This window comes from Salvelinus namaycush, chromosome 19 (genome assembly GCF_016432855.1).
Source record: "Salvelinus namaycush isolate Seneca chromosome 19, SaNama_1.0, whole genome shotgun sequence".
Classification (NCBI taxonomy): Eukaryota; Metazoa; Chordata; class Actinopteri; order Salmoniformes; family Salmonidae; genus Salvelinus; species Salvelinus namaycush.
The window spans coordinates 29,949,817-29,972,428 of record NC_052325.1 but is presented as its reverse complement, the minus strand read 5'-3'; the positions used below and the strand labels follow the sequence as shown (position 1 = coordinate 29,972,428).

At 47.5% G+C, this 22,612-nt stretch overlaps 1 protein-coding gene across 6 annotated transcripts in view; it reads left to right on the top strand.

Annotated features, from left to right (window-relative positions):
* Positions 1 to 22,612, top strand: part of arhgef7a (Rho guanine nucleotide exchange factor (GEF) 7a) — a 37,206-nt gene that overhangs the window by 5,870 nt on the left and 8,724 nt on the right. For 4 of the 6 annotated variants that reach the window (XM_039014097.1, XM_039014098.1, XM_039014096.1 and 1 more), the window contains 12 exons: positions 1,732 to 1,816; positions 3,514 to 3,647; positions 4,555 to 4,756; positions 4,880 to 4,968; positions 11,401 to 11,495; positions 12,594 to 12,689; positions 12,922 to 13,044; positions 13,606 to 13,744; positions 13,970 to 14,029; positions 21,169 to 21,315; positions 21,523 to 21,609; positions 21,830 to 21,908. In XM_039014097.1, the coding sequence (XP_038870025.1) occupies positions 1,732 to 1,816; positions 3,514 to 3,647; positions 4,555 to 4,756; positions 4,880 to 4,968; positions 11,401 to 11,495; positions 12,594 to 12,689; positions 12,922 to 13,044; positions 13,606 to 13,744; positions 13,970 to 14,029; positions 21,169 to 21,315; positions 21,523 to 21,609; positions 21,830 to 21,908 (1,336 nt within the window). Of the gene's footprint in view, positions 1 to 1,665; positions 1,817 to 3,513; positions 3,648 to 4,554; positions 4,757 to 4,879; positions 4,969 to 11,400; positions 11,496 to 12,593; positions 12,690 to 12,921; positions 13,045 to 13,605; positions 13,745 to 13,969; positions 14,030 to 21,168; positions 21,316 to 21,522; positions 21,610 to 21,829; positions 21,909 to 22,612 lie in introns of all 6 variants that reach the window. The other 2 variants (XM_039014099.1, XM_039014101.1) reach the window with 2 other exon arrangements.

Sequence of the window (22,612 nt, the reverse complement as noted above, 5' to 3'; positions counted from 1 at the left end):
TTCCACAGTAACAGTGATGCTGAGACTCAGATTTGTCACTTTAAAATGTATGCCAAACAAAAAACACTGATTGCTAAACAAACCACACAACTATGCACAATGACTACTTTTAACAATTTCCACAGAAAACCTTTCAAAAACACATTTACTTGAAGAACAGTGCTGATGCAAAATTTGTTAACAGAATGACCAGCAGCACAAACCGTCATTCTGTTACAAAACTTCACTCTTCTTCAAGTAAATGTGTTTTTATGTCTTCAGACTGTTTGGAGCCATGTCACACACTCTGTGCAGCAGTTAGCTGACCCTTCACCCCTGACCTGTTCACAACAGGAAGTGACCCTAAGAGTTTCCACACCCCCTGTAGTCATTGATCCAGTTAAGAGTACTTTTGAAATGCACCTTTCCTCCCTCCATTGGAGTGGCCACTCCAATGATATTCTGGATAAGTTAAAGCCATATAGCGGCACTCCTGATTTCACCTACTGCATCTATCATGTCAGGGCTGGGGTGGAAGGGCCACAGGGAAACCAGTCCTTGTACGTTCAGCTCTGGTTAAGCCCTAATGATTGAAACATTGTGTCAATAAACCACATTGGAGCATAGTGTGAGGTGTGTCACTTTCACGTTTTTCTGCACATATTATTTGACATCAATAACCTTCTCACAATCATTGAATGTTTGTATGTAATATGTACCTCTATGGGACAGTGGATGAATATGGGACTGGACTGGAACTCTGGAAATAGCACAGTACAGGCCATGCACACACAAACACACACATTTTCTCAGGGCATAGACTGTCTGGAATCAGAGCGGAAGATAAAAGGGAGCCACATCTCAGTCACTCCCCCTCAGTGGTCCGACAGTAACCACTGCACAGAGAGGGAGAGATGGATGGGGGAGGGGGGGAGAGATGGAGGGAGGGAGGGAGGGAGGGAGAGATGGAAGACAGGGAGGGAGAGATGGAAGACAGGGAGGGAGAGATGGAAGACAGGGAGGGAGAGATGGAAGACAGGGAGGGAGAGATGGAAGAGGAGGGAGGGAGAGATGGAAGGGAAGGGAGAGAGGGAGGGGGAGGGAGAGAGGGAGGGGGAGGGAGAGAGAGAGTGACATACATTAACAGACATTTTACAGGGAGAGAATGAAACTACATTAATTCACCCCACAAGCACATTAACTCCAAACTATCTACTCTACTCCAGTCAACTACCTCTTCTTGTGCTGCACAGGACATTTTTGCTCATCTGATGTTTTCTACAACTCATTTGGTTTACAGTAGTTTGTGAAGCTGTCTGTATGCTACTGTGCTAGTGAAAATGAGTTCTATTGATTGGCAGTGGCAGGCATTGTGATGACCCAGCTCCAGTGCTGTCCAATTGACTAATGATTTTTTCCCCCATTACTTTTTGGCATGTCTCCACGTATTTTAGTTTTGGCACGAACACAGTGTCACACACAGGAATGATGTGCATACATGCACGCACACACACTTGCACACAAACACACACCAGTGGCGGCTGGTGGGAGGGGCTATAGGAGGACAGGCTCAATGTAATAGCAGGAATGGAATAAATGGAACGGTATCAAACATATGGAAACCACATATTTGACCCCGTTCCATTAATTCCATTCCAGCATTATAATGAGCCCGTCCTCCTATAGCTCCTCCCACCAGCCTCCACTGACACACACACACACACTGACCCGTCTTTTTCTCGTCTCCCACAGGTGTTTGAGCCCAGTGATCTGCTCCTAGGACTGAACTTCTCCAGGATACTCAGCAGTCTGGTGGCTCTCAACAAAGTGACTGCAGGTTAGTAGAAAGTGTGTGCATGTGCGCAGCCCATGTGAGTATGTGTGTTCAGTATAACTATTCTATTGTGTGTGTATATACAGTATATTGTGTGTGTGTGTATATACAGTGCTTTCAGAATGTATTCAGACCCCTTGACTTTTCCACATTTTGTTACATTACAGCCTTATTCTAAAATGTATTACAAAATTTCCCCCCTCATCAATCTACACACAATAACCCATAATGACAAAGCAAAAACAGTTTTTTAGAATTTTTTGCAAATTAAAAAAATAAATAATGAAATCGTATTTACATAAGTATTCAGGCCCTTTACTCAGTACTTTGTTGAAGCACCTTTGGCAGCAATTACAGCCTCAAGTCTTCTTGGGTATGACGTTATAAGCTTGGCACACCTGTATTTGGGGAGTTTCTCCCATTCTTCTCTGCACATCCTCTCAAACTCTGCCAGGTTGGATAGGTAGTGTCGCTGCACAGCTATTTTTAGGTCTCTCCAGAGATGTTCGATTGGGTTCAAGTCCGGGCTCTGGCTGAGCCGCTCAAGGACATTCAGAGACTTGTCTCGAAGCCACTCCTGCGTTGTCTTGGCTGTGTGCTCAGTGTCGTTGTCCTGTTGGAAGGTAAAGCTTCACCCAAGTCTGAGGTCCGCAGTGCTCTGGAGCAGGTTTTCATCAAGTATCTCACTGTACTTTGCTTCCGTTCATCTTTCCCTCGATCCTGACTAGTCTCCCATTCCCTGCCACTGAAAAACATCCCCACAGCATGATGCTGCCAACACCATGCTTCACCGTAGTGATGGTGCCAGGTTTCCTCCAGACATGATGCTTGGCATTCAGGCCATTCTTGGTTTCATCAGACCAGAAAATCTTGTTTCTCATGGTCTGAGTCCTTTAGGTGCCTTTTGGCAAACTCAAAGCAGGCTGTCATTTGCCTTTTACTGAGGAGTGGCTTCCGTCTGGCCACTCTACCATAAAGGCTTGATTGGTGGAGTGCTGCAGAGATGGTTGTCCTTCTGGAAGGTTCTCCCATCTCCACAGAAGAACTCTGGAGTTCTGTCAGAGGGATCATCGGATTCTTGGTCACCTCCCTAACCAAGGCCCTTCTACCACGATTGCTCAGTTTTGCCGGGTGGCAGCGCTAGGAAGAGTCTTGGTGGTTCCAAATTTCTTCCATTTAAGAATGATGGAGGCCACTGTGTTCTTGGGAACCTTCAATGCTGCAGAATTTTTTCTGTGCCTTGACACAATCCTGTCTCTGAGCTCTATGGACAATTCCTTCAACCTCATGGCTTGGTTTTTGCTCTGACATGCACTGTCAACTGTGGGACCTCATATAGACAGGTGTGTGCCTTTCCAAATCATGTCCAATCAATTGAATTTACCACAGGAGGACTCCAATCAAGTTGTTGAAACATCTCAAGGATGATCAATGGAAACAGGATGCACCTGAGCTCAATTGCGAGTCTCATCATAGCAAAGGGTCTGAATACTTATGTAAATAAGGTATTTTTGTTTTTATTTGTAATAAATTAGCATCGATGTCCAAAAACCTGTTTTTGCTTTGTCGTTATGGGGTATTGATTAGGAAAACCTTTTATTTAATCAATTTTAGAATAAGGCTAGAACATAACAACATTTTGGAAAAAGTCAAGGGGTCTGAATACTTTCCGAAGGCACTGCTCTATTCTTTATCTGTAGACATTGGAGTGGGCAGTGACAGTGTCTGTGCCCGTCACTCGTCAGCCCATCGGATCAAGTCGTTTGAGTCTCTGGTCTCCCAGTCATCACTGGGTCGATCCTCCAAGCTGCTTCAGAACCAGTTCCGCAGCCTGGTGAGAAACACGTAGACACACACAAACACACACATAGCAGCCTCAGTGCTGAAGCCCAACTTCTGAAATGTCTGTATCTCAAAGTGCATCTATGTCAAATGGAGATTTGTGTGGGCTTATCGTGTAGTCAGTATTCAAGTCCTTATTTGTCCATTACTGAGCCATCGGCCCACCCTTTCTAACTCCCTATCCCACTAATATTCCTCTCCTCCCTTCTCTACCTCCCCCTCTCCCCTTGTCCTTTCCTTCACCAACCCTCCCTCTCGCTACCCTCCTCACCTCTCTTGCTCCCTACCGCACCTATCTACCTCCTCCTCTCTACCTCCCTTCCTCCCCCTCTCTACCTCCCTACCTCTCCCTCTACCTCTCCACCTCCCCCCTCTCTTTCCCTCTCCCCTTCCCTACCTCCCTACCTCCCCCTCTCTACCCCTACCTCTCTGCCTCCCTACCTCCCCACCTCTCTGCCTCCCTACCTCTGCCTCCCTACCTCCCCCTCTCTTCCTCTCTACCTCCCCTCTATCACCCTACCTCCCCCTCTCTACCGCCCTACCTCCTTGTCTCTACCTCCCTACCTCCCCCTCTCTACCTCCCTACCTCCCTTCCTCCCCTTCTCTACCTCCCTACCTCCTCTTCTCTACCTACCTACCTCCCTACCCACCTCCCCCTCTCTACCTCCCTACCTCCCCCTCTGTACCGCCCTTCTCCCCCCGTCTCTACCGCCCTCCTCACCTCTCTACCTCCCTCTCTCTGCCTCCCCTTCTCTACCCCCTCCTCTCTACCTCCCCTACCTCCCTACCTCTATCTCTCTACCTCCCCCTCCCTACCTCTCTACCTACCTACCTTCCCCTCTCTACCGCCCTACCTCCCACTCTCTACCTCCCTCCTCACCTCTCTACCTCTCCTATAGGACATGTCTGAGGGCAGCGGGACGCAGCTATTGGTCAAGGCTCGCTTCAACTTTGAACAAACCAATGAGGACGAGCTGTCCTTCAACAAGGGGGATGTCATCAACGTGACACGCCAGGAGGAGGGCGGCTGGTGGGAGGGGAACTTCAACGGCAAGACCGGCTGGTTCCCTAGCAACTATGTCCGTGAGATCAAAGGCTGTGGTAGGTATCCCTTATTATTCTTGCTACTGGACATCACATAACCCAGGAATATCAGAAAGGACGTGAAGGAAAAGGATAGTGTCTGATGGAGAGAAATAACTAATTTCTCCCTCTCCCTCTGAGACAAACAAGTGTCCCCCAAATCTGGGACCCTCAAGAGCCCCCCAAAAGGCGTTGACACTACGGCCATTAGCAAGACCTATTACAACCTGGTAAGACCTGGTCATCCAACTTACTTCTCTCACTGTCTGTCTGTCTCTTTCTCTCCCTTTCTCTGGCTCTGTCTCTTTCTCTCTCTCTCTTTGTGTTTGCGTGTGTCTCTCAATACTGCTGTAACTATCCTCAATAAAAGAAAACAGGCTTTTTAAAGCTTGACATTACTCTTAACGCTGTAGGCCTGAGGTGCCATGGCCGCTCCAGATAGCTTGACCTAGTTCTGTGTGTGTGTTGTGTTGTGTTGTGTTCCTGACATTTTAATGTATCTCAGTGCTCTGGTTTACTGAGATGAGAGAACAAGTAAATACATGCTATACTAGAGACAGAGAGAGAAAGAAAAAGACAGAGAGAGAGAGAGACACACCCCCATTACCGGCTCAGACAGGGCCTCCTGGACCTCCCCCAGGAATCTCTCAAGTAGCCTAAGAGATGTTAGTTCTGTTTGTTGTGCCAGGAGCCGCAGGTCACACAGCCTTAGTAAACCCGCTGCCATCAGTCACTTCTGCAGGGAGGCTGATTGAACCGATCTCAAAAGGAGGGCTGGATTGTGGAAGATAGGCTTCTACCACACCCACAGCCCAAGTTCCACACCCCATTCTTGTGTGGACCTCCGCAGCTGTCAGGCCTTCAGCAACACAGAGTAAAAATCAGAGACCTGCTGTACTCAGCTCTCCTCAGCAGCACGCATGCTGGTTCCCTCCAGCCTACATCAGTATGGTACAGCAGTCTCTGCGCCGCCTTTAGTCGGAATGCAGCCACCCTGCTCTCCAGTTCCACCAGGTCCTGGCCTCCTTCGTGGACGGACATGTACGTCATCTGAATTTCTTTCAACACTGCCGCCCTCAGCCATTGATAGCCCTATGAGAAAAAATCTACCAGCTTGCCTTGCAAGTCTGCGAGCAGACCGGCAGAGGGTTGAGGACAGCCAGTTTATGCCACAGGGAGGATGCCGCCAGGTTGGTGATTATCAGCACCCTGCCTCTATATGACACTTGGGACAGGAGCCACCTTCACCTGGCCAGTTTTGACACCACTGCCTGTGACAGCGCCTCCCAGTTCTTCCTGACCCACCTCTCCGAGCCCAGGTACACCCCCAAAATATTAAACCCTTCACAACCCCACTGCGCACCCCCTGGAAGCAGAGGGGGGGCCCTATCCCTCCATGCCCCACATAAGAGCTTTGCTCTTGCCCCAGTTCACTTTAGCTGACAAAGCTCTCTTGTACGCCTTCAGAATAGTCTATAGTGCCTGCATATCCTGCCCATCCCTGATCATCACAGAAACATAATCTGCATACGCCAACACTGCAATGCCTTTCACCACACCCATGCCTGTCCAGCACACTCCCTGCAGTCTCCTGTGTAGCAGGCCTAAAAATGGCTAGTGTATATAACTGCCCCGATAGAGGGCATCCTTTTCTAATGCCCCGTCTCACCCAGACTGGCCTACTGAGCCCCCCTCCCACCTTGACCATACATGACGCCCCAGCATACAACATCTTCACACAAGCCAAAAACCTTTCCCCAAATCCAAACACAGACATCCCATTAAACAGATACTCATGGTCCACTCTATCAAAAGCCTTCTCTTGATCTAATGAGACCAGTCCAAAGTTCACATTAGAACCTGTCGACAAGTCCAACATGTCCCTGATTAAGAACAAGTTGTCCGTGATTGAGCGTCCCGGTACACAATATGTCTGGTCCTTGTGTACTATAAAGTCCAGATGGGACTTCAGTCTGTCAGCGAGGACCTTGGCAAATATCTTGTAGTCCGCACAGAGCAATGCCACAGGCTTCCAGTTCTTAAGTTCACACAAGTCCCCTTTTTTGGGCAGGAGAGTCAGAGCCGCCCGACGGCAGCTCATCGGCAACTTTCCTACCCCGACGCACTCACACAACACGGAAAGGAAGTCCAGTCCAATTATTCCCCAGGTGTACGGCCGGGGGACATCTATTTTACGGCCTCTGCTAGTTCATGGTGCAACAGGGGAATGTTCATTTCATCCCTCTGTGTCAGAGAGAGCTTAGAGAGTTCTGCAAACAAGACCTGAGCACACATAGGATCACACAGTTCTGCCCTATACAACTCAGTATAAACCTCCACAGTCTGATCACGCATCTCCCCCACCACAGAGGTCACCCGCCCATCAGACAGCTTCACCGCTCTGTCTTTCCAAACCAAAGAAGAAGGAGTTGGGGGCATCCATCTCCTTGAGCATGGAGAACCTAGCTCTTACAAGCGCTCCCTTTGCTTTAACCTGGAAAAACTGCCCAGGTCCCTACGTAATTCAGCTAAATTAGCCTTGAGGCCTACATTGCCTTGCCCCACCATCTCTACCACCACTTCACTGATACTGCGCTCGAGTTCTCCCAATACCCTCCTAGCCTCTGAGGATGAGAGAGCTGTATACTATTGACAGAAAAGCCGAATTTGGACTTTCCCCACATTCCACCATTGACTCAGAGACCCATACTCCTCTCTTCGCTGCCCCCACCTTTCCCCAAAAACCTGGAAACCTGAGCAAAAAGTGGCATCTTGTAAGAGCTTTACATTAAACTTCCAATAGGATGCCTGCCGAGGCCCTGGTGAAATAGACAACCGAGCCATGGTTATGTGGGGATCCGAAAAACCCACCGGGAGAATGGTAGCGACCAAAATTCTATTGCTCTGATTCTTGGATGTAAAAGAGATCTAGTCTGGCTGCACTCACCCTAGCCCCGAAGACTTTCACCTATGCTTACTGTCTTGTGATGGGATGTCTAGTTCTCCAAACATCCACTAGGTCAAACTGCTTAATTATGTCCCTTAACACCCCCCACTGAGCTTGAATCAGGCTCCTCCCCATTTCTATCTTTCATAAAATGCATCGTACAGTTCCAGTCCCCGCCGACCACCAGCGTCTCCTCAGGCGCTACCTGTGAGAGTTCCTGTCTAAGACACCCAAACAGACGACCCCTCTCTCTCCCTGTGTTAGGCGCATACACGTTTCTAAGGACAAAACCCCTGTTGTTAATTTCTGCTTTTACTACAAGCAGTCTACCCCTACACATCTCCTTTGAGGAGCACATTTTTACGGCCAGACCCGGTGCAAAAACGACTGCCACCCCTGCACTAAAATTTGTTCCATGGCTCAGCACACTTGCCCCTTTCCACCAGAGCCCCCAGTCGACTTCATTCACCACATCACTATGTGTCTCCTGCAGAAACAAGACCTGTACTTGTTTTGGTTTTACATACACTACCGTTCAAAAGTTTGGGGTCACTTAGAAATGTCCTTGTTTTTGAAAGAAAAGCACATTTTTTGCACATTTTAAATAATATCAAATTGATCAGAAATACAGTGTAGACATTGTTAATGTTGTAAATGACTATTGTTGGAAACGGCAGATTTTTTAATGGAATATCTACATAGGCGTACAGAGGCCCATTATCAGCAACCATCACTCCTGTGTTCCAATGGCACGTTGTGTTAGCTAATCCAAGTTCGTCATTTTAAAAGGCTAATTGATCATTAGAAAACCCTTTTGCAATTATGTTAGCACAGCTGAAAACTGTTGACCCACTTCCTCAACCTAAAACATTTCCTGGGTGAGAGGACACCATGCCCCTCGTTTTTCATAGCGTGTTGTACTGGTTTAACAAACTTTCCCGGATCGCAATAAAAAGCTTCAAGATTAACGCTTTTCCATTTAGACTCATTCAGGAACCTTGACAGTTCCCTCACCGTGTACTTTGACCATTCTGTCTGACTGGCTGTCAGCTCTGGACCCATTGAGGAGGAGACTGAAAAGAAAGCCTCCTCATCGTCCTCTTCCACAGACCCACATTCCTCCTCCTCATCTCCCATCCTGACCACCTGCCCTTTCTCTCTAGTCAGGCCCCCCCCCCAGCACCAGGAAAATGTTTCTTAGTGCCTTAGTGCCTTTTCCCCTCCCACCTCCTTCTCCCCCTTTTCCTCTTCCTCTTGACACCCTCCTCCCCCCTAGTCGCTTGCCCTTCCCCACTATACTCTCCTCATCCACTAGCATAACCTGACTAGACCCAGCCTCATCTACACTACCATCCATAACCTGACTAGACCCAGCCTCATCTACACTACCATCCATAACCTGACTAGACCCAGCCTCATCTACACTACCATCCATAACCTGACTAGACCCAGCCTCATCTACACCACCATCCATAACCTGCCTAGACCCAGCCTCATCTACACTACCATCCATAACCTGACTAGACCCAGCCTCATCTACACTACCATCCATAACCTGACTAGACCCAGCCTCATCTACACTACCATCCATAACCTGACTAGACCCAGCCTCATCTACACCACCATCCATGACAGGACTAGACCCAGTCTCATCTACACCACCATCTATGACAGGACTAGACCCAGCCTCATCTACACCACCATCTATGACATGACTAGACCCAGTCTTATCTACACCACCATCTATAACATGACTAGATCCAGCCTCATCTACACCACCATCTATAGCATGACTAGACCCAGTCTCATCTACACCACCATCTATGACAGGACTAGACCCAGCCTCATCTACACCACCATCCATGACAGGACTAGACCCAGCCTCATCTACATTACCATCCATAACCTGACTAGACCCAGTCTCATCTACATTACCATCCATAACCTGACTAGACCCAGTCTCATCTACATTACCATCCATAACCTGACTAGACCCAGGCTCATCTACACCACCATCCATAACCTGACTAGACCCAGTCTCATCTACATTACCATCCATAACCTGACTAGACCCAGGCTCATCTACACCACCATCCATAACCTGACTAGACCCAGTCTCATCTACACCACCCTCCATAACCTGACTAGACCCAGTCTCATCTACATTACCATCCATAACCTGACTAGACCCAGTCTCATCTACACCACCATCTATGACAGGACTAGACCCAGCCTCATCTACATTACCATCCATAACCTGACTAGACCCAGTCTCATCTACACCACCATCTATGACAGGACTAGACCCAGCCTCATCTACACCACCATCCATAACCTGACTAGACCCAGCCTCATCTACACCTCCATCCATGACAGGACTAGACCCAGCCTCATCTACACCACCATCCATAACCTGACTAGACCCAGTCTCATCTACATTACCATCCATAACCTGACTAGACCCAGTCTCATCTACACCACCATCTATGACAGGACTAGACCCAGCCTCATCTACACCACCATCCATGACAGGACTAGACCCAGTCTCATCTACACCACCATCCATGACAGGACTAGACCCAGCCTCATCTACACCACCATCCATAACCTGACTAGACCCAGCCTCATCTACACCTCCATCCATGACAGGACTAGACCCAGTCTCATCTACACCACCATCCATAACCTGACTAGACCCAGCCTCATCTACACCTCCATCCATGACAGGACTAGACCCAGTCTCATCTACACCACCATCCATAACCTGACTAGACCCAGTCTCATCTACACCTCCATCCATGACAGGACTAGACCCAGCCTCATCTACACTACCATCTATAACCTGACTAGACCCAGCCTCATCTACACCACCATCCATGACAGGACTAGACCCAGCCTCATCTACACTACCATCCATGACAGGACTAGACCCAGCCTCATCTACACTACCATCCATGACAGGACTAGACCCAGCCTCATCTACACCACCATCTATAGCATGACTAGACCCAGCCTCATCTACACTACCATCCATGACAGGACTAGACCCAGCCTCATCTACACTACCATCTATGACAGGACTAGACCCAGCCTCATCTACACCACCATCTATAACATGACTAGACCCAGCCTCATCTACACTACCATCCATAACCTGACTAGACCCAGCCTCATCTACACCACCATCTATGACAGGACTAGACCCAGTCTCATCTACACCACCATCTATGACAGGACTAGACCCAGCCTCATCTACACCACCATCCATGACAGGACTAGACCCAGCCTCATCTACACTACCATCCATAACCTGACTAGACCCAGTCTCATCTACACCTCCATCCATGACAGGACTAGACCCAGTCTCATCTACACCACCATCTATGACAGGACTAGACCCAGTCTCATCTACACCACCATCTATGACAGGACTAGACCCAGCCTCATCTACACCACCATCCATGACAGGACTAGACCCAGTCTCATCTACACCACCATCTATGACAGGACTAGACCCAGCCTCATCTACACCACCATCTATGACAGGACTAGACCCAGCCTCATCTACACCACCAGGGGTCAGAGGGAGTGAAAGTGTTCAGAGTTACAAGATGAAATTACAACTTCAACCATAGAGTGATACTCCTCAATAACCAACAAGAAACTTGAAAAACTCTCCCTCACACACTCTCTCACCATCTCTCTCTTTCCCCAGGTGCTACAGAACATTCTAGAAACAGAGAGAGAATATTCCAAGGACCTCCAGAGCCTTCTGACCAACTACCTGCGATCACTCCAGAGCACAGAGAAGTAAGCTCCACTCATTGTACTGTTGTAAACCCTCCGTCTGTCGGTCGGCCGTACTCTCTGTCTGTCTGTCTGTCAAACAGACAGTACGACAGACCGACAGTACGACAGACAGTACGACAGACCGACAGTACGACAGACCGACAGTACGACAGACCGACAGTACGACAGACAGTACGACAGACCGACAGTACGACAGACAGTACGTCCGACAGACAGACCGTCCGTCCGTCCGTCCATCGTACTGTTTGTATGATGACACACTGTTAGGCCACTGATTGGATTGGATCTACTAGATGCAGTCTGTCACGAACCGGCTCAAAGCCCGTAACAAAAGGGAGACAACGTGGAGAAAAGGAGTAACAAAATATATATTTATTAACTAAAGTAACTAAGTATAATATACAATGGTGTGTGTAATCAGTAATCAGTAGTGTAAGTGAGTGTTTTGCATGCATGAATGTGATAATGCAAGGTGTTGAAAGATGCTAAAACAAACAACCAAAAAAACCCACCAAGAAACACAAACAAATCTATCAAGGTGTCTGCCTGGAGAGAGTCTCTCCATGAATGGGGAAGTGGTGTATTTATCCTAGGAGACACCGGGCCCAGGTGTCTCCCATGTAGCTGACGACCCTCCCAACTCCGCCCACCGACATCCTAATAAGGAAACAAGAACAAAGAGAGAATACGGCAGACAGAGTGGGAGGGTCGTCACAAGTCCAAAACTCATGCTCTCTCTCTCCTCTGTCTTTCTCTCTCCCTCCCCCCTTTTTCTTCTCCTCGCCTTCTCATCTCCTCTCCCTCCTCCTCCACCTCTCTTTCTATTCCTTCTCCTCTCCTCTCCCCCTCTCTTCCTTCTCCTCTCCTCCCTCTTCTCTTCTCCTCCCCCTCTCCTCTCCCCCTCTCTTCCTTCTCCTCTCCTCCCTCCTCTCTTCCTTCTCCTCTCCTCCCTCTTCTCTTCTCCTCCCTCTCTCCCTCTCTTCCTTCTCCTCTCCTCCCTCTTCTCTTCTCCTCCCTCTCTCCCCCTCTCTTCCTTCTCCTCTCCTCCCTCCTCTCTTCCTTCTCTTCTCCTCCCTCCTCCTCTTCTCCTCTCTCCAGACTGAGCAGTACAGATGTGTACTTGATCCTGGGGAACCTGGAGGATATCAACACCTTCCAGCAGATGCTCGTCCAATCATTGGAGGAGTGCACCAAGTAAGTCCCGCCCCTCACATACTTTCCACCAATCAGCACACAGGGATCAGAGAAAGTGCTTGTCACTGCTGTTCTAATCCAATTAGATCTGTCCTGCTGCTACTTGGGATATTTCACAGCAGTTTTACGTCGAGGTAAATAAAGGGTATAGGAACATCTATGTGTTGGCTGTGGTAATACAACAATCCTTGATTTCACTCAGCTTGTGTGTTTTCCCCCCCAACATGTGCAGACTTCCAGAGAGCCAGCAGAGGGTAGGGGGCTTCTTCATGAACCTGATGCCCCAGATGAAGGCTCTCTACGTGGGTTACTGCTCCAACCACCCCTCGGCAGTCAACGTGCTCACCCAGCACAGGTAAACATAGACCCAATACAGCATGAACCTGATGTTCTAGCATTCTTACTGTAAAACAATGATTTATCTTTTTTACACAGGCAGGTAGTGTAAAGACTATATAATTACTTGACAATTTAATACTCCTCTCTTGCTCTCTCTCTCTCTCTCTCTCTTGCTCTCTCTCTCTCTCTTGCTCCCTCTCTCTCTCTCTTGCTCTCTCTCTCTCTCTTGCTCCCTCTCTCTCCCTCTCTCTCTCTTGCTCTCTCTCTCTCTTGCTCTCTCTCTCTCTTGCTCTCTCTTTCTCTCTCGCTTGCTCTCTCTCTCGCTTGCTCTCTCTCTCTCTCTCTCTCTTGCTCTCTCTCTCTCTCTCTCTCTCTCTCTTGCTCTCTCTCTCTCTTGCTCTCTCTCTCTCTTGCTCTCTCTTTCTCTCTCGCTTGCTCTCTCTCTCTCTTGCTCTCTCTCTCTCTCTCTCTCTCTCTTGCTCTCTCTCTCTCTTGCTCTCTCTCTCTCTTGCTCTCTCTCTCTCTCTCTCTCTTGCTCTCTCTCTCTTGCTCTCTCTCTCTCGCTCTCTCTCTCCAGTGAGGAGCTGGGGGAGTTTATGGAGGGGAAGGGAGCCAGTAGTCCAGGTATCCTGACCCTGACCACAGGTCTCAGTAAACCCTTCATGAGGCTGGACAAATACCCCACACTAACGAAGGAACTGGAGAGACACATGGAGGTAGGGCTGTGTGTGTGTGTGCCACGTACAGGTGTGTGTTTGTAAGATGCTGGGTGTGTGAGTGTGTTTGTGTGTGTGTGTCACGTGCAGGCGTTTGTAAGAGTGTCCTCATTCACTGATGCTGTATGTGTGCATGTCTTATGTGTAAGAGGATGTTGTCAATCACTGATAGTGGTGTGTGTGTGTGTACAGCTGTATAAATGCTCTCTGCTGTGCTCCCTGTAGGAGAGTCACCCCGACTGGCCAGACATCCAGAAGTGTATGACAACGTTCAAGAGCCTCTCGGTGAGTCACACACACACACATATCGCCTCTTGTTTCCATGGTTGCCTCATTAGCAGTGCATGCTGTGCGTCAAGCTGTGACGTGTGTGTGTGTGTGTCATGAGTTGACGTGTTATGATACACTTGAATATATGAGCGTGCATCACTTGTGCACACAGGATCATTTAGTAATTATTAACACTGTGGGCACCTGCTCGTCGGACAGTATGTGGACACCTGCTCGTCGGACATCTCATTCCAAAGTCATGGGCATTAATATGGAGTTGGTCCTGCCTTTGCTGCTCCTGAGTGGCGCAGCGGTCTAAGGCACTGCATCTCAGTGCTAGAGGCGTCACTACAGACCTTGGTTTGATTCCAGGCTGTATCACAACTGGCCGTGATTGGGAGTCCCATAGGGCAACGCACAATTGGCCCAGCGTCGTCCGGGTTAGGGTTTGGCCGGGGTAGGCCGTCATTGTAAATAAGAATTTGTTATTGACTGTCTTGCCTAGTTAAATAAAGGTTAAATAAAAATAAAATAAACTCAGAAAAAAAATAAACATCCCTTTTTCAGGACCCTGTCTTTCAAAGATAATTCGTAAAAATCCAAATAACTTCACAGATCTTCATTGTAAAAGGTTTAAACACTGTTTCCCATGCTTGTTCAATGAACCATAAACAATTAATGAACATGCACCTGTGGAACGGTCGTTAAGACACTAATAGCTTACAGACGGTAGGCAATTAAGGTCACAGCTATGAAAACTTAGGACACTAAAGAGGCCTTTCTACTGACTCTGAAAAACACCAAAAGAAAGATGCCCAGGGTCCCTGCTCATCTGCGTGAACGTGCCTTAGGCATTTTGCAAAGAGGCATGAGGACTGCAGATGTGGCCAGGGCAATACATTGCAATGTCCGTACTGTGAGACGCCTAAGACAGCGCTACAGGGAGACAGGACGGACAGCTGATTGTCCTCGCAGTGGCATACCACGTGTAACAACACCTGCACAGGATCGGTACATCCGAACATCACACCTGCAGAACAGGTACAGGATGGCAACAACAACTGCCTGAGTTACACCAGGAACGCACAATCCCTCCATCAGTGCTCAGACTGTCCGCAATAGGCTAAGAGAGGCTGGACTGAGGGCTTGTAGGCTTGTTGTAAGGCAGGTCCTCACCAAACATCACCGACAACAACGTCGCCTATGGGCACAAACCCACCGTCGCTGGACCAGACAGAACTGGCAAAAAAGTGCTCTTCACTGACGAGTCACGGTTTTGTCTCACCAGGGGTGATGGTCAGATTCGCGTTTATCGTCGAAGGAATGAGCGTTACACCGAGGCCTGTACTCTGGAGCGGGATCGATTTGGAGGTGGAGGGTCCGTCATGGTCTGGGGCGGTGTGTCACAGCATCATCGGACTGAGCTTGTTGTCATTACAGGCAATCTCAACGCTGTGCGTTACAGGGAAGACATCCTCCTCCCTCATGTGGTACCCTTCCTGCAGGCTCATCCTGACCCTCCAGCATGACAATGCCACCTACCATACTGCTCGTTCTGTGCGTGATTTCCTGCAAGACAGGACTGTCAGTGTTCTGCCATGACCAGTGAAGAGCCCGGATCTCAATCCCATTGAGCACGCCTGGGACCTGTTGGATTGGAGGGTGAGGGGTAGGGCCATTCCCCCCTGAAATGTCCAGGAACTTGCAGGTGTCTTGGTGGAAGAGTGGGGTAACATCTCACAGCAAGAACTGGCAAATCTGTTGCAGTCCAAGAGGAGGAGATGCACTGCAGTACTTAATGCAGAAACTGACTGTTACTTTTGATTTTGACCACCCCCCTTTGTTCAGGGACACATTATTCCATTTCTGTTAGTCACATGTCTGTGGAACTTGTTCAGTTTATGTCTCAGTTGTTGAATCTTGTTATGTTCATACACATATTTACACATGTTAAGTTTGCTGAAAATAAACGCAGTTGACAGTGAGAGGATTTCTTTTTTTACTGAGTTTATATACTGTATATACAGTTGAAGTCAGAAATTTACATACACCTTAGCCAAATAAATTTAAACTCAGTTTTTCACAATTCCTGACATTTAATCCTAGTAAAAAGTCCCTGTCTTAGGTCAGTTAGGATCTCAACTTTATTTTAAGAATGTGAAATGTCAGAATAATAGTAGAGAGAATGATTTCTTTAAGCTTTTATTTCTTTCATCACATTCCTAGTGGGTAAGAAGTTTACATACACTCAGTTAGTATTTGGTAGCATTACCTTTCAATTGTTTAACTTGGGTCAAACATTTCGGGTAGCCTTCCACAAGCTTCCCACAATAAGTTGGGTGAATTTTGGCCCATTCCTCCTGACAGAGCTGGTGTTACTGAGTCAGGTTTGTAGGCCTTCTTGCTCGCACACGCTTTTTCAGTTCTGCCCACAATTTTCTATTGGATTGAGGTCAGGGCTTTCTGATGGCCACTCCAATACCTTGACTTTGTTGTCCTTAAGCCATTTTGCCACAACTTCGGAAGTATGCTTGGGGTCATTGTCCATTTGGAAGACCCATTTGCAACCAAGCTTTCAAATCAAATCAAATGTATTTTTATAGCCCTTCTTACATCAGCTGATATCTCAAAGTGCTGTACAGAAACCCAGCCTAAAACCCCAAACAGCAAGCAATGCAGGTGTAGAAGCACGGTGGCTAGGAAAAACTCCCTAGAAAGGCCAAAACCTAGGAAGAAACCTAGAGAGGAACCAGGCTATGAGGGGTGGCCAGTCCTCTTCTGGCTGTGCCGGGTGGAGATTATAACAGAACATGGCCAAGATGTACAAATGTTCATAAATGGTGAACGGAAATAATAATAATCACAGTAGTTTTTCGAGGGTGCAGCAAGTCAGCACCTCAGGAGTAAATGTCAGTTGGCTTTTCATAGCCGATCATTAAGAGTATCTCTACCGCTCCTGCTGTCTCTAGAGAGTTGAAAACAGCAGGTCTGGGACAGGTAGCACGTCCGGTGAACAGGTCAGGCTTCCATAACCGCAGGCAGAACAGTTGAAACTGGAGCAGCAGCACGGCCAGGTGGACTGGGGACAGCAAGGAGTCATCATGCCAAGTATTCCTGAGGCATGGTCCTAGGGCTCAGGTCCTCCGAGAGAGAGAAAGAAAGAGAGAATTAGAGAGAGCATACTTAAATTCACACAGGACACCGGATAAGACAGGAGAAGTACTCCAGATATAACAAACTGACCCTAGCCCCCCGACACATGAACTACTGCAGCATAAATACTGGAGGCTGAGACAGGAGGGGTCAGGAGACACTGTGGCCCCATCTGATGATACCCCCGGACAGGGCCAAACAGGAAGGATATAACCCCACCCACTTTGCAAAGCACAGCCCCCACACCACTAGAGGGATATCTTCAACCACTAACCACATCCTGAGACAAGGCCGAGTATAGCCCATAAAGATCTCCGCCACGGCACAACCCAAGGGGGGGCCAATCCAGACAGGAAGATCACATCAGTGACTCAACCCACTCAAGTGACGCACCCCTCCTAGGGACGGCATGAAAGAGCACCAGTAAGCCAGCGACTCAGCCCCTGTAACAGGGTTAGAGGCAAAGAATCACAGTGGAGAAAGGCGAACCGGCCAGACAGAGACAGCAAGGGCGGTTCGTTGCTCCAGAACCTTTCCGTTCACCTTCACACTCCTGGGCCAGACTACACTCTATGACCAACTGAAGAGATGAGTCTTCAGTAAAGACTTAAAGGTTGAGACCGAGTCTGCGTCTCTCACATGGGTAGGCAGACCATTCCATAAAAATGGAGCTCTATAGGAGAAAGCCCTGCCTCCAGCTGTTTGCTTAGAAATTCTAGGGACAATTAGGAGGCCTGTGTCTTTTGACCGTAGCATACGTGTAGGTATGTACAGCAGTACCACATCGGAAAGATAGGTAGGAGCAAGCCCATGTAATGCTTTGTAGGTTAGCAGTAAAACCTGCTAATCAGCCCTTGCCTTAACAGGAAGCCAGTGTAGGGATGCTAGCACTGGAGTAATATGATCACATTTTTTGGTTCTAGTCAGGATTAAGCTTTAACTTCCTGACTGATGTCTTGAGATGTTGCTTCAATATATCCACATAATTTTCCATCCTCATGATGACATCTATTTTGTGAAGTGCACCAGTCCCTCCTGTAGCAAAGCACCCCCACAACATGATGCTGCCACCCCCGTGCTTCACGGTTGGGATGGTGTTCTTCGGCTTGCAAGCCTCCCCCTATTTCCTCCAAAAATAACGATGGTCGTTGTGGCCAAACAGTTCTATTTGTGTTTCATCAGACCAGAGAACATTTCTCCAAAAAGTACAATCTTTGTCCCCATGTGCAGTTGCAAACCGTAATCTGGGTTTTTTATGGCGGTTTTGGAGCAGTGGCTTCTTCCTTGCTGAGTGGCCTTTCAGGTTATGTCGATATAGGACTTGTTTTACTGTGGATATAGATACTTCTGTACCTGTTTCCTCCAGCATCTTCAGACGGTCCTTTGCTGTTGTTCTGGGATTGATTTGCACTTTTCGCACCAAAGTACGTTCATCTCTAGGAGACAGAACGCGTCTTCTTCCTGAGCGGTATGACGGCTGCGTGGTCCCATGATGTTTATACTTGCGTACTATTGTTTGTACAGAGGAACGTGGTACCTTCAGGCGTTTGGAAATTGCTCCCAATGATGAACCAGACTTGTGGAGGTCTACAATTTTTTTCTGAGGTCTTGGCTGATTTCTTTTGATTTTCCCATGATGTCAAGCAAAGAGGCACTGAGTTTGAAGGTAGGCCTTGAAATACATCCACAGATACACCTCCTGTAATGGGTGTCGTCGTCGGATGAGGAATAATCAGACCAAAGCGCAGCGTGGTAAGTGTTCATGCTTTTTATTTAAACTGAACAAAATAACAAAGAGAATGAACGAAACCAAAACAGTCCTGTCAGGTGCAGAAACACAAAACAGAAAACTACCCACAAAGCATCGGTGGGGAAAAGCTACCTAAGTATGGTTCCCAATCAGAGACAACAATAGACAGCTGTCCCTGATTGAGAACCACACCCGGCCAAAACAAAGAAATACAAAACATAGAAAAATTAACAGAATGCCCATCCAAATCACACCCAGACCAAACCAAAATAGAGACATAAAAAGCTCTCTACGGTCAGGGCGTGACACCTCCAATGGACTAAAATGATGTCAATTAGCCTATCAGAAGCTTCTAAAGCCATGACATAATTTTCTAGTATTTTACAAGCTATTTAAAGGCACAGTCAACTTAGTGTATGTTAACTTCTGACCCATTGGAATTGTGATATAGTAAAATAATCTGTCTGTAAACAATTGTTGGAAAAATTAAATTACTTGTCATGCACAAAGTAGATGTCCTAACCGACTTGCCAAAACTGTAGTTTGTTAACAAGAAATTTGTGGAGTGGTTGAAAAACAAGTTTTAATGACTCCAATCTAAATCAAATCACATCAAAGTTTATTTGTCACGAGCGCCGAATACAACAGGTGTAGACCTTACAGTGAAATGCTTACTTACAGGCGCTAACAAACAGTTTAAAAAAGGTATTAAGTGAACAATAGGTAAGTAAAGAAATAAAATCAACAGTAAAAAGACAGTGAAAAATAACAGTAGCGAGGCTATAACAGTAGCGAGGCTACATACAGGCATTGGTTAGTCGGGCTGATTGAGACAGTATGTACATGTAGATATGGTTAAAGTGACTATGCATATATGATGAACAGAGAGTAGCAGTAGCGTAAAAGAGGGGTTGGCGGGTGGGTGGTGGGTGGGACACAATGCAGATAGCCCCGTTAGCCAATGTGCAGGGGCACTGGTTGGTCGGGCCAATTGTGGTAGTATGTACATGAATGGGGGTAAAAACTGTTGAGAAGCCCCTTTGTCCTAGACTTGGCACTGTATGTAAACTTCCGACTTCAACTGTATATCTATATATAACAGCTTCCACTCTTCTGGGAAGGCTTTCTACTAGATGCTGGAACATTGCTGTGGGGACTTGCTTCCATTCAGCCACAAGAGCATTAGTGAGGTCGGGCACTGATGGGCGATTAGGCCTGGCTCGCAGTCTGCATTCCAATTCATCCCAAAGGTGTTCGATGGCCAGTCAAGTTCTTCCACACCGATCTTGACAAACCATTTCTGTATGGACCTGGCTTTGTGCACGGGGACATTGTCATGCTGAAACAGGAACGGGCCTTCCCCAAACTGTTGCTACAAAGTTGGAAGCACGGAATCGTCTAGGATGTCATTGTATGCTGTAGCATTAACATTTCCTTTCACTGGAACTAAGGGGTCTAGCCAGAACCATGAAAAACAGCCCCAGACCATCATTCCTCCTCCACCAAACTTTACAGTTGGCACTATGCATTCGGGCAGGTAGCGTTCTCCTGGCATCCGCTAAACCCATATTTTGTCAGTCAGACTGGCAGATGGTGAAGCGGAATTCATCACTCCAGAGAATGTGTTTCCATTGCTTCAGAGTCCAATCGCGGCGAGCTTTACACCACTCCAGCCAATGCGTGGCATTGCGCATGGTGATCTTAGGCTTGTGTGCAGCTGCTTGGCCATAGAAACCCATTTAATGAAGCTCCTGATGAACAATTATTGTGCTGATGTTGCTTCCAGGAGCAGTTTGGAACTTTGTAGTGAGTGTTGCAAAAGAGGACAGACGATTTGAACTTGCTCCCCGCTTCAGCACTTGGCGGTCCTGTTCTGTGAGCTTGTGTGGCCTACCACTTCGCGGCTGGGTCGTTGTTGCTCCTAGATGGTTCTACTTCACAATAACAGCACTTACAGTTGACCGGGGCATCCTGTTGACTTCACATTGAAAGTCACTGAGCTCTTCAGTAAGGCCATTCTACTGCCAATGTTTGTCTATGGAGATTGCATGGCTGTGTACTCAATTGTATACACTGTGTCTGAAATAGCCGATGCACTAATTTGAAGAGGTGTCCCCATACTTTTGTATATAGATGTTTATCTATGGACACACACTTTTACATTGTTTCTGTGGTCATAAATGTCTGTGGCACTGATGCTGTTCCCATGACAACCTGTAATGTGGTGCTGATGGTGTTTCCACGGTGACAGGCCCAGTGCCAGGAGGTGAGGAAGAGGAAGGAGCTGGAGCTGCAGATAGTGACTGAGTCCATCAGGCTGTGGGAGGGAGACGACATCAGGACACTGGGCTCTGTTCTCTACATGAGTCAGGCTCTGGTTAACAGCCCTGGAGCAGAGGTCAGAGGAAAACCTTAACATTATAATAACTAATGTCCATGAGTCAAATACTATTAACTCTCTCTCTCTCTCTCTCTCTCTCTCTCTCTCTCTCTCTCTCTCTCTCTCTCTCTCTCTCTCTCTCTCTCTCTCTCTCTCTCGCTCTCTCTCTCGCTCTCTCTCTCGCTCTCTCTCTCTCTTGCTCTCTCTCTCTCTCTCTCTCTCTAGGAGAAGTATGAGCGCTACCTCATGCTTTTCCCTCATGTCCTCCTCATGCTGTCTGCCACTCCAAGGATGAGTGGCTTTATATTCCAGGTATGACCCCTTAGTCTACTATACCAGGGTCTTATTGATTTGGTGCCAAATGGACTGAAAGAGGGAGGGACTACATGAACTTGTCCAATAAGAAATGCTCATTTTAGTTTTCAGTTTCAAAATGTTTTGCTACGGTGTTCCCTAATCAATAGGACCCAGTTGTGATTAACTACCGTGTTTAGTGTGGGTTCAGATGTTGATGATGGTTTCTTGTCTACAGGGGAAGCTACCATTGACTGGTATGACTGTGACCACGCTAGAGGACAGTGATGCCCACAAAAACTCCTTTGAGCTTTCTGGTAAGACTACTGTGGTACTGTGGCGTATTCACAACGTACATTAGTGTGGGTGTATAATGTGTTTATTGTCTCCTGTAGGCACTCCATTTGAGTGTCTCCAGGTTGTGTGTGTGTGTATAATGTGATGTGTTTATAATGTGTGTATTGTGTCCTCCAGTTGAGTGTCTCTAGTTGAGTGTCTCCAGGTTGTGTGTGTGTGTATAATGTGATGTGTGTGTGTGTGTGTGTGTGTGTGTGTGTGTGTGTGTGTGTGTGTGTGTGTGTGTGTGTGTGTGTGTGTGTGTGTGTGTGTGTGTGTATAATGTAATGTGTGTATTGTGTCCTCCAGGCAGTCTATTTGAGTGTCTCCAGGTTGTGTGTATGTGTATAATGTGATGTGTGTGTATAATGTGATGTGTGTGTGTGTGTGTGTGTGTGTGTGTGTGTGTGTGTGTGTGTGTGTGTGTGTGTGTGTATAATGTAATGTGTGTATTGTGTCCTCCAGGCAGTCTATTTGAGTGTCTCCAGGTTGTGTGTGTGTGTATAATGTGATGTGTGTGTATAATGTGTGTATTGTGTCCTCCAGTTGAGTGTCTCCAGGTTGTGTGTGTGTGTGTGTATAATGTAATGTGTGTATTGTGTTCTCCAGGCAGTCTATTTGAGTGTCTCCAGGTTGTGTGTGTGTGTATAATGTGATGTGTGTGTGTGTGTGTGTGTGTGTGTGT